This window comes from Dromaius novaehollandiae, chromosome 23 (genome assembly GCF_036370855.1).
Source record: "Dromaius novaehollandiae isolate bDroNov1 chromosome 23, bDroNov1.hap1, whole genome shotgun sequence".
In the NCBI taxonomy this organism is placed as follows: Eukaryota; Metazoa; Chordata; class Aves; order Casuariiformes; family Dromaiidae; genus Dromaius; species Dromaius novaehollandiae.
The window spans coordinates 10,088,636-10,099,543 of NC_088120.1; the positions used below are offsets into that span (position 1 = coordinate 10,088,636).

General features: G+C 54.4%; 1 protein-coding gene across 3 annotated transcripts; it reads left to right on the forward strand.

Moving 5' to 3' along the window:
* Positions 1 to 7: 7 nt before the first annotated feature.
* On the forward strand, positions 8 to 5,875 carry NCDN (neurochondrin). Of its 3 annotated transcripts, none has more exons than XM_026104614.2 (7): positions 8 to 264; positions 1,413 to 1,572; positions 2,042 to 3,028; positions 3,458 to 3,699; positions 4,224 to 4,448; positions 4,682 to 4,824; positions 5,154 to 5,875. In XM_026104614.2, the coding sequence occupies exons 2-7, from the start codon at positions 1,450 to 1,452 to the stop codon at positions 5,588 to 5,590; spliced, it is 2,157 nt and encodes a 718-aa protein (XP_025960399.2). In that variant the 5' UTR covers positions 8 to 264; positions 1,413 to 1,449; the 3' UTR covers positions 5,591 to 5,875. The 3 variants fall into 3 exon arrangements, with proteins under 3 accessions (XP_025960399.2, XP_025960398.2, XP_064381301.1); XM_026104613.2 differs by having other exon boundaries at positions 1,436 to 1,572; XM_064525231.1 differs by lacking the exon at positions 8 to 264 and adding an exon at positions 334 to 856 and having other exon boundaries at positions 1,436 to 1,572.
* Positions 5,876 to 10,908: the final 5,033 nt, after the last annotated feature.

Sequence of the window (10,908 nt, forward strand, 5' to 3'; positions counted from 1 at the left end):
TCCCGGAAGCGGAAGTGTTTCTGCTGGCCCCGCCCCGCGGCCCCGCCTCCTGTCAGCGCCAGTGCTCCCGCCGCGAGCCGGCTGCCGCGTCCCGCCGGAGCCGCGACCGCGGACACGGGCACGGGCACGGGCACGGGCACGGGCACGGGCCGCGCGGCGCCGCCGCCTCTTCCGCAGCGATCGGGGGAGGACAGCGCACCGCCGGCCAGCTGCCCACACGCCGCACGGAGGCGGTGGCGGCTTCGTTGACCGCCTAGGAACGCGGTAGGCGATTGGCCGGCGCTGAGCGTGCGGCCCGTGGATTGGCTGGGAGGCGGGGCGAGGCCCGCGTGCGCGGAGCCCGAGCGGCGGCGGAGGCCGGGAGCGGGGTCGGCCGGGCCGGTCGGACCCCACGGGCCCCCCTCAAGCCGGGCCAGGCCGGATCCCATAGCGGGGCCGGTCCCGCAGCCCCGAGCCGGGCCAGGCCGCATCCCGCAGCCCCCCACAGCCGGACCGGCCCCTCCGGCCCCTCGCAGCCAGGCTGGACCAGGTCCCACAGCCCCCCACGGCCGGGCCGGACTCCCCAGGGGCCTGTGCCCCGGAGCCCTCCGGGAGCCGCGGTGGTTTAAACCAAGCTTGGGTTTGGATGCTTTGCACGCTGCCCAAGCTGGGAGCAAACGTTTGTAGCCAGACAATAAACTCTGCAGCTGTGGTTTGTGATGGAAACGTTGATGACAGATTCTTGATCCCAGCAACATGAATATGTGGCTGTAATTAAGGAGGTTTTCTGCTGTGTAATTACCCAAACAACAGGGAAATGCAAGCCTTGTTGGAATATGCTTAGAAAAAGGAGTTCCTCTTCCATTTAAAATTACAAGTAAATTTGGTTTTAAACAAGAGAAGGTTTGAGCCCATTTTAATCACGCGATCTCTCTTTATCAAAATGCTGATCTGCAGTGGTTTCCTTTCCTTAGTGCTAGCACAGGGTTCCGGGTATAAAGCTGCGGGCACCCGTAATACCAGATCCAACTTTGTCTTACAAAGCATCAGGCATATGACATCAGACACTATTTGAAACTTCAAGTAAATCCACAAAACAAGAGCCCTGCTGCACATAGTAGAATGAGCCCTTGATGTCTGCGGCCAACTGTTTATGTAACTGATCATATGTGTAGCAGCTTGTATGGCTACACGTTTTATTTACTAACCATAAAAAAATGCAACTCATCTTAAAATCTAACTATTAGTGTTGATTCCCCAGTCTTCTTTCAGCGAGGAAATTTTCAGGAAGGCACGCATGACGTAGAGTAGCATTTCTTATTAATATAATTGAATATCTCCTAATTCTCTGTGTAGTGGCTAAGGAAAAGCAGAGGATCTGATCATTTTTCACTGCAGCTCTTTTATATTCCTGTCTATTTCTATTTTGCCAGACACTGGCTTTCTGCATTTGCAGCTGGACTGATCACCATGGCTTCAAAGTCCGGAGCTGCTCCCAGTGCTGAGGCAGCCAGAAATTTAACATTGAAAAGGTGCCTTGATGTACTCAGAGATGCGAAAAATGACAGCGAGCAGTTTGCAGCCTTGCTTCTGGTAAGAATCTGCTTTGGAATGATGCCATTGAATGCGATCTCTTCAGAGGAGCGCAGGACTGGCTGCTCTGACAGACACCCTGACTGGAAAAGCAAGTACAGAAGGCAAAACTCACTCTTAGCCCAGGGCATTTGAGATGACAATGCCTGAGTTTTGTTTTCAACCTGCTGACATGGTGGGAGTTTGGGGGCAAGATGCTCCAAGTGCTTATACCCTGATGTTCCCACTAGCAAAATGGACATAGCCTCTCTTTTCCCTGAGTGTCTTGAGCGTTAATCAAGCTCTCTTGAAGCACTCTGGTAAAGCTGTGGATCAGGACTTTGACCAAGTGCCCAGCTTAGTGGTAAGAGAATCACTTTTCTGTACAAATGAAAGTTTTTTATGCTTTTTATTTACCTGTTCAACCCTGTAAAGAGCCTTAGCAAAATCTCTTCTTATGCTGCCCACTCACCACTGGTTTGTCTTACAGGTGACCAAAGCAGTCAGAGCAGGAGAAGTAGACTCTAAGACCCGTCGCCAGATCTTTGATGCAATTGGATTCACGTTTCCGAATCGCCTGCTCACCTCCCGGGAGCCGCCGGCAGGCTGCCCAGAGCACACGTTCCGGGCGCTTGGCCTTACCCTGCTGGCATGTTTCTGCACCGACCCAGAGTTGGCCAGCCACTCCCAGATCCTCAACAAGATCCCAACCTTCAATGACATCCTGGTTTCCCCCTGTAATCCTGACAGTTCATCCATGGTTGATGACGTGTACCAGTGCCTGACTGCTGTCCTGGCCACTCCCAGGGGCCCCAAAGAGCTGGTGTCCAAGGGAACGGTCTCTGCCCTCTGCCAGGCCTACCTGAGCTGCAGTTACGGCTCTGACCGCGCCTTGCGGCTGCTCTTGGGGCTGTTGGCCACGGCAGAGGCTAAGTGCTGGCAGAGGGATGCTCCACACCTCCTGGCTGTGCTGAGCAAGCTCTCCGATGAGTTCCTCAGGACTGAAGACATGGCCAAATTTGAGCTGTGTGAGGTTCTGCCTCACTTCATCCCCCTGTCACTGCCACTCACACAGGACTCGCAGGGCTCTGAGTGCCTCCGCAGACTTTACGAAGGGCTGGCCAACATTCTGGGCAGTAAACTCAGCCAGGCACAGCGGGACCCTGCTCTGAAGCTTGCTGCCTGCCTCGTGCAGGCCTGCGGGTCAGACTGGATCCCAGCAGGGCGTGCTGGAAGCAAGTTCTTGGCCTTGCTGGTGAACTTGGCTTGTGTAGAGGTCCGCCTAGTTCTGGAGGAGCCAGATCCCATGGATGTGGAGGGGAAGAAAGAAGTGGTAACAGCCTGCTATGTTCTTATTGAGATGGGGATCCAGGAATGCCTGAGCGAAGAGAAACCACTGCTAGAAGACGTGCAGAAAATGCAGCTCATGAGGATCATGGAGGAGGCATTTGGCGCTGTAATATTCTACTTGAGACAGGTAATGCAGAGCCTGGACATAGTTTGTTTTTCAAGCAAAAGACATGTTTTATGGCTGTTCACTGTGGAATTCTCTGGGAGGCTTTGATACCTGTTCACCGGAAAGCTTAAAATGGGTCTTACTGACCTCAGGAGGGCCTCATCTACAGTATGGTGTGGCCAGCCTGATAAATCACAAGACAGTGGATTACAAACTCCATGATCCCTGTGATTTTTGTTTTCCTTTTCCATATCTTTTCTACCTCTAAATGAATAAAAGAATCAGCATCTACTTTAGCTACAGAAGTCCAGACTGTTTGCAGCAGCTCACATCTGTAGCAGTGTATATCAAATTATGCATCTTGGCCCAATGCAGTTTTCATACCTGAGTTAGCTGGTGAGGACAGTGGCCCTAATGTCTCATTTTCTATCTGCTTTCTTCTTCATGCAGGTTAGGCAGGAGGAGCTACACGACCCTTTTATATTTGCTTCTGTTCGAATCCTTGGAGCCTGGATGGCAGAAGAAACATCCTCCCTCAAACAGGAAATCTGTGAGCTGTTGCCTTTCCTCGTTCATTATGCCAAGAAGCTTTTCAGAGAGGGAGAGACAGCTGCAAGTCTTCCCCAGCCTGATGGGACGCCGGCTGGGCTCGACAGCTCCGAGGGCTCAGTCTTACCCCGGGATGCTCTGAGGTGAGATCTTAAGCGCAGAGCTGGTGCATGCTGCTGCTTGAGGTATTCCAGCATTTCAGCACAAACAGGCTCAGCTCTTGTTCCTGAGTCCAGAGAAATGCATCCTGCATCGATGTCACATTCGTGTTTGTCCTTTGCTGTGGAAGAGGCAACTGGAACTGCTGCAGTATGATTCACAGAGGGCTTGGACAGCTGTATGACTAATGTGAGCTGCCAGCTATTCACAGAGACCAGGAGGCAGGGAAAGACTTGTGGATGCTGTATGTCAAGGTTTTAGCTGTAACAAATAGGGGAAATAATAGAGCCTTTATACTCTACTGTGGGATTGCAGTACCTTTCCCTCAGGCCTGAGGGACTCTGCACTCTGTTGCCTGTTGAGCTGATTTGAGAGTCATTTCTGTTCTCCATTCTCCTTACAATTTCGGTTCCATGTGCTGCTTTTTCCTCCAGTTGGATGTAACTGCAGGGTTCAGACCCAGATCTCTGCATTCTTCCTTGTGTTTCCAATCTCTTTCCCTTTCCAGATTTCTGCTACCTGGCTTTTGCCATTTAACAGCAGAGGACAAGCCCCGGGACATCCTCATCTCAGAAGGGGCACCAGCGCTGCTGTGTGAGTACTTCCTGCGACAGTGGGAGGTGCTGGGGTCAGAGCCTGGGTCCCTGACGCCACTGACGAGCACCGAAATGAGTCTACAGACTGCATGTGGGATTTTCTTTAATCTGGTCGTGACTGCACCAGATCTTATCAGGTAACAGACCCGGAGCCGCAGGAGCTTGTTTTCAGATTGTCAGTGGGAAGAAAGAGGGTACATTGTGAAGTGAGTTTGCTCAGTCTTTTGAGACATGAACTTTGCCGTAAAAGGGACATCCCTGTTTTCAGCACCAATCACATTACTTTTTTGCTGCTACATTTAACCTTGATGTTTTCAGGTGCTTCTGGCTCTGCTCAGGAAATGTGTCTCAGGGTTTGCTTTCTCTCTAGGCGAGACAAATACTTTTCCTCTTTGATGGACATGTTGTTGAAGTCTCTGCCATTTCTGCTACCCCAGAAAGATCACCTGGTTCTAGCAGCCAACGTTGCCACTCTGGGCTTGATGATGGCCAGGATCCTTGCAAGTTCAGCAGGTAAGAAAAATTCCCACTGTCAAAGTCCTGGGCAGAGACTGGGGTCCGAGTGGTTGGGCTGGATAAAGCAGACACAAGGGAAACAGTTCCAATTTCAGGTGGAGTTTTTGTCTTCAGTAAAGTGTTAAAACAAAACTTAAAGGAGGAAAGAGCATGCAGAAAATTCAGCAGACCAGTGAGCTGGGAAGCAGTGTGGATTCAGAGATCCCTAGAGCAGGAGTATATGGCTTTTGTCCCCTCAAAAAGCTCTGTTGCAGGCTGACCCATAGGAGAGTCCCTCCTTTGGCCTAGTGAGTCAGTAATTTCCATTCATTTCCTGTTTCTTTCAGTTCTTCAGGGAACCCAGTCTGCCAAGGAGTTTTTTGGAGCCACCATTCGCTTCCTGTCAGAGGCCCACACTGCCCAAACTGACCCCACCAGCCACTGTTTGGCCATGGCTGTGTCGCCTGCCTACGGGACTGCCTGGGCTGACCTCCGCGAGCTTTGGTTCCTGGGGATGCAGGCCTTCGCCAGCTGTGTGTCGCTCTTCCCGTGGCTGCCGCAGACAGTGCTCCAGGCACGGTGGCTGGAAGGCCTCTCGGAGCTGTTGACCCGAGTCGCTCCAGCCTCAGTGGATTCTGAGCTCACTGCTGCTTTCCAGGGTGTCTTGGTGGAGCTGGCCAGAGCCAGTAAGCCATGCAGAGAAGTGATCCTCTTGCACCGGGGGGAGGAATGGGCAAATCTTTATGGTATGGCAGCTTTGGAACAGTGTCTTTCTGAGCAATAAAGAGCCTCATTTCACCAGCAATCTGGGGTGGAAAATAAAGCTGGGCACCTGCACAAGATGTATGAAACAGTCGTCACACACCCTGGGATGCTGGATAGGAACAAGAAGCATTTACATGACCAAATTTCATAAAATTAGAGCAGTGCAGCAGAGCTCAGCAGGATTTGCTCAGTCCAGATACCTGACGCCCAGAACAGTTGCTGCCTCAGTATATTTCAAGATGTACCTGCTTCACCTTCTGTCAATATTTCTTTATTTTAAAAAACAACCCTTTTTACTTTTGAAGACGTTTCCTGTTGCTTCATTTTTCTTTGTTGCCTCACTGTTGGGATTTATTTCTGCCCAGAGCACTGGCAGGGTGCCTGCTTTCCCCTTTAACATGCTCTCACAATTTCTTCATAGTAATCCCCACGAGGATGTCACCTTAATTTTTGTCTGTCAGAGACCTGCACACGTTAGTGAGGTAACTTTGCATGACAAGTGGAAGGCTGCAAATAGAAGGAAAAGGAAGAGTTTTAAAATTTGCCAGTAGAAAGGAGAATAACTTTCTCTGTAGCTTGGCACAGACCTTCACCGTGCTGTGGCATGACCTGCCCTGTTCACACCCATGACCAGTGCCATCATCCCAAGTTCATGCCCAGAAAACCTTTACAGCTCTACTCGCTGTTCTGCCCTGTGACACACCTGCACAAGGTGCAGTCACAAGATTTGTCTTATTCACTCAGGCTCCCTCTCACTGCAGGGATGGGAGGTACAGGGAGAATTTTCCATTCATGCAAGGAGAGGTCCCTGCAAAAGCCTTGGTGCTCTTCAGAGTCCTCTGGTAAGGACTGTAAACACAGACAGCAGTGAATTACACCTCCCTGTCCCTACAAGCAAGAAAATACTGTATCACTTTACGGAAGAGAGAGGCCAGATGTAACAATGTGCATGTGCATGTACGATGGAGGGGTAATTCACAGCTCCCGTGCTTGTACCACTGGCTTTGCAGCCTGCACCCTCAGCCCGAGAGTGCCCTGTGGGCCTGCGGGTATAACAGAACCAGAAACATTAGCCTGGATGGACGGAGCGGTATTTTGAAGCTGGAATAACCGAAGATGGTTTTGGCCAGGACTCGAGCTCCCTGTTCAGGCTGGTCTGGTACTTCGAGGCGCTTCCACCAGATGTCAGTCTAAGAGCTGCCCAGGAGGGAGGCCCTCGCTCCGGGCTGCCGAGGCAGGACAAAAACGAGGCCCTGGCGTAGACTGCCAGGAAAACTCATGGTTGTGAAACTGCAAAATCCTGCGATTCAGAGAAAAACGAGAGAGGAGCTATCTCAAGAGGAAGGCTGAGTCAGGCTGTATTCCTGTTTTATATCATATTTTTAAGTCATCATTTTATGAAAGCAGATGCCTTACATAACCAGAGAGAAGGCGTCTGCCGGCTGCTGTTGTTCAGGAACAGCATCTTTCTGATCTTTCCAACTCAGCCCTGAAAAGTTAATGCAAGTTGAAACAAGGGTACATGCTACCAGAAGAGAGCGATGCAAACCAAACAAGCAACTGAGCCTTCTGGTGTTGGAAAAGAGCATAACTCTGATTTAGTGCGGGCTGGGTGAGTCTCCCCATTCTGCCAAGAATACCTCATCCCTGCAACACAGGGAAACATCGGTGTGAGCTGGAAGAGTCAAAAATGCGTTTCAAATTGTCAAAAAAAACACCCAAACTGTCAAATGCTTTACCTTGTCTATTCCTCGTCCTGTACACTGTTCTGCCTCTGCTCAAAGGGTGTGGGCTTCCCATTAATAAAAGCCATCATCACTGTTAATAAGCGATGTGCACCTGTATGAACAGGAGCGTGCTCCCCTCTCTTCCCCGTGCTGTGCTGGGCTCGCCGTGGTCAGCAGCGCTGGCTTGGCCACCTTTAATCCCCTGCGGGCAGCAGCGTGAGCTTCCACAGCACCTGAGCAGAGATCCAGTGCGGGCCTGCAGGGACCCTTTCAAGGCCGGAGCAGTCCTAGGCCTGGAGGCCTTTGGCTGCTGGCCTTTAATTCCCAGGCAGGCTGCCTGCTAATGGCATACCCGTGCTCACTGGAAGCAAAGCAAGAGCCCTGGGAAGTCCTTGAGTTCATTCTTCAGCACATCCCAGGGCAGTGGGTCTTCTCCAGGCCACTACCAGGTGCCTGGAGGAGACCCCTGTCCCAGTCCCCACATCCGTCATTCTCACACTCCTCAACGGAAGATCTGGCTTTTCCAGAGCCGGAGCCTCCCGGAGACCCTACTTGCCTGAGCGTAACATGACACACATTCCTCTTGGCTGCCCGTGAGCTGACAGAGGACAGGGTGAGACACAGACGTTGCTCTGCCAGCGTTACTGGGCTGAACGCCAGGGGAGATGTGCTGTGCAAATGCCAGGGCTCCTTGGGAAACATCACTGCTCGCTTGTCCCAGGGTCCTGCTTTCCAAACGTGTGCTTGGACAGAGCACTCCTGAAAGGCTCATTTCCCCTCCTGGAATCCCTGGGCATTCAGGAGGTGAGAGCGCAGGAGCTGGCGAAGGCCACCTGGCATCAGGACTTCTCTGTTACTCGTATTTTGCCACTCTGCAGGCCCTGATGTGCTCAGCGCTGCTCAGCCCTGTGCAAGCGACAGTCTGGGCCCTGAGCCGCCAGCGCGCAAACTGGCCAAGGCTTCAAAGGCTGCGGGTGGCTCCCAGGCCCCTCCGAGCCCACGTGCGGGGTTTGCCACCGGAGCCTGGCACCTGTGGGCATCAATCCTCTGTTGCCAGAAATGTGGGTGATGCCGATTACTGTTGGCAAAATCCAGTGCCAAGTGCACTTTATCTCTCAGTGCATTTTCAACACCAGGGCAAGCTCTCCAGGAATGAGCCGATCTTCCACCACAGCTCGGACGAGATGGATAAGGTCCCAGAGGAGCAGATGCACGGTCTGCTCTGCTGTGACAGCTTAAATGCTATTGCAGACTCTACCATGGCATGCATTATCTTACAATGTTTATTCATGGCATCCCAACAGCACTGGCAATAAAATTAAATATTTCATAAGGTTGTTATTTGGCTGCAGCGCTGCAGACACCGCAAGCAGCCCCCTCCCGCAAACGTCTCGCTGCAAGAGTGAGGCGGGCGGCGAGGGCGCGAGGCCGGGGCAGCGAGCGGGGCTGCGTGGCTGCCTGCCCACCCCTGGACGGGGCTCCTGCTTTCTCTGCAGCCCTGCCTGGCTCTCCGGCCCCAGAGCAAGTGGCTTTGTTCCCTGCCTGGATTCCTGCGGAAGGGAGGTGGGAAATGACAGGAGAAAGCCACACTTCCCCGAGCGGCCGAGGGAAGACGGGGTTCCCGGGGCAGGGACCGCTGCGGGGTGAGCGAGTCCCTCTTCGACGGGGCGGTGAGGGGTGATCACGCGCGGCTGGGCCCCTAAGGCCCCACTTCTGCAACGGGTTTTCACTGCTGACCCCTGAAAGCAGCGGCTGCTCCCCCCAGCCCCTCGCGCACTCCTGGGAGAGCCGGCGTAGGCACCGATCCGCCCGGACCTTCGCTACGGGAAGAGCCTTGGGTTTGAGGCCCCAGCATCAGTGTCACCCTGCCAGCAAACACGAGGGGCGTTTGGCGGGGCAAAAAACAAGCACAGCGGACATGTATGCGGCACGGTCTTCAGGTGGGACGTGCACACAGCGTGGTCTTCAGGCTGCGAGGATCCAGAGCAGACAGCGGTGCAGAGCTGCGTCTGCGCCGTGTTCAAGTGACCCCGGCAATCGCTGCGGCCGTTCTGGACCTGGGACAGAAGGCGGCAGCCGCGGAGGCAGCAGCCTCCAAGAGGCAGCGTCGGAGGGGCTGGACGTCGGCACGAGCCCGCGCAGCTGCCCGGCGTCGGGCGGGGGCCGTCGGGGCCGAGGCGCCGACCTGCCCAGGCCCCGTCCGACCCGCACGGCTGCCCGGCTCCTTGCCCCCGCACCGGCTTTGCCACGGGTTCGGGGTGCCGGCAGCGCTCGGCAGCGGCCGGGCAGCCTCCCCCTTTGTTTTTCCTTCCCTTTGTCTGTCGCTTTTGCAGGTTTCCTTTGCTCTGCCCCATTTCCAGGTGGATCCGTGGCTTCCTCCCGGCGTCGCGGGCCTCTGGGCAGCCCGGCGCTGCGTTTGGCACCAGGATTTTGCACCGTTTCACGTCTTTCAGATGAATAAAGAATCGACATTATACGGACTAGACGAGCAGGGACTTTAAGAATGAACTGGAACATAACTGCAAAATACAGCATGTCCAATCCAATTTTTCCTAGCAAATGAAATGGATCTGGTGGAAAATAAACACCGAACTTCCAGGAGCCGCGTCCTTGAAAAGCGCAGGAGGGGGATGCGGAGATGTGAGCAGATCGGCCCTTTACACCTCTGCACATCCCTCCTCCCTCCCTAAATGCCATCTTTAATAGAAATAAATTAGAATAAATGATCAGCCTTTGCCTCCTAAAGACAGGTGGCAGGGTAATATTAAAAGAAATGAATAAAAATTCATTTAATGAGCATTGTTAATTAAACCTGGAAATCAAAGAGGTCTGAGTTGTGGGAATTCACAGAAAAAATGAAAATGAAGGGAGCCGTAGCTCGGGGCAGAAAGAGCGGAATTAAATTAAACGTAACGTGGGGCTGTGTTTGCGAATGCCTGTCGCACACCCCGCGCGTTACGGCTGGGGAGAAGCCGCTCTCTCCCGCACGCAAATGGGAACCGCTGCGCGGCGGCGGGCACGGGCACGGGCACGGGGACGGGGACGGGGACAGGGATGGGCGCTGGCCCCAGGCCACGCAGCAGGTCAGTGGCAGCCAGGGCCCGGCGCAGGCGGGACGCAGCGGGTGCGGGTGTGCGGGAGCGTGCGGGAGCGTGCGGGGTCATGGGCGCCTGCCGCCACTCGTGTGTGTGTGTGTGTGTGTGTGTGTGTGTCAGCACGCGGCTCTCGCTGGGTGCGGGCACGTGTCTGAGTGTGAGTGTGAGTGTGAGTGTGCAGCAGCGCACACCGCCCCGTGTGCACGCGTGGCAGTCCTGCACCAGTGCACCAGCGCGTGCGTGCGCGTGTGCACCACTGGCTGTGTCTGTATCAGGGTGCGTGTGTGTGCGTGCGTGTGTGCGTGTGTGTGTGTGTCTGTCTGTCTGTCTGTCTGTTTGGGTCCGTGCTGCTCCTTCGGGGCTCAGAGACGTTCCTGCACGGCCCAGCGCTGCTCGCCGGCCCCCGGGGGTCGGACCGGGCCGGACCGGGCTGCCGCCGCCCCCGCAGCCCCAACCCCGCCGCGCACCCGCGGGGCCGCCCCGTCCCGCGCCCGGCTCGCCCAGCCCGGTGCCCG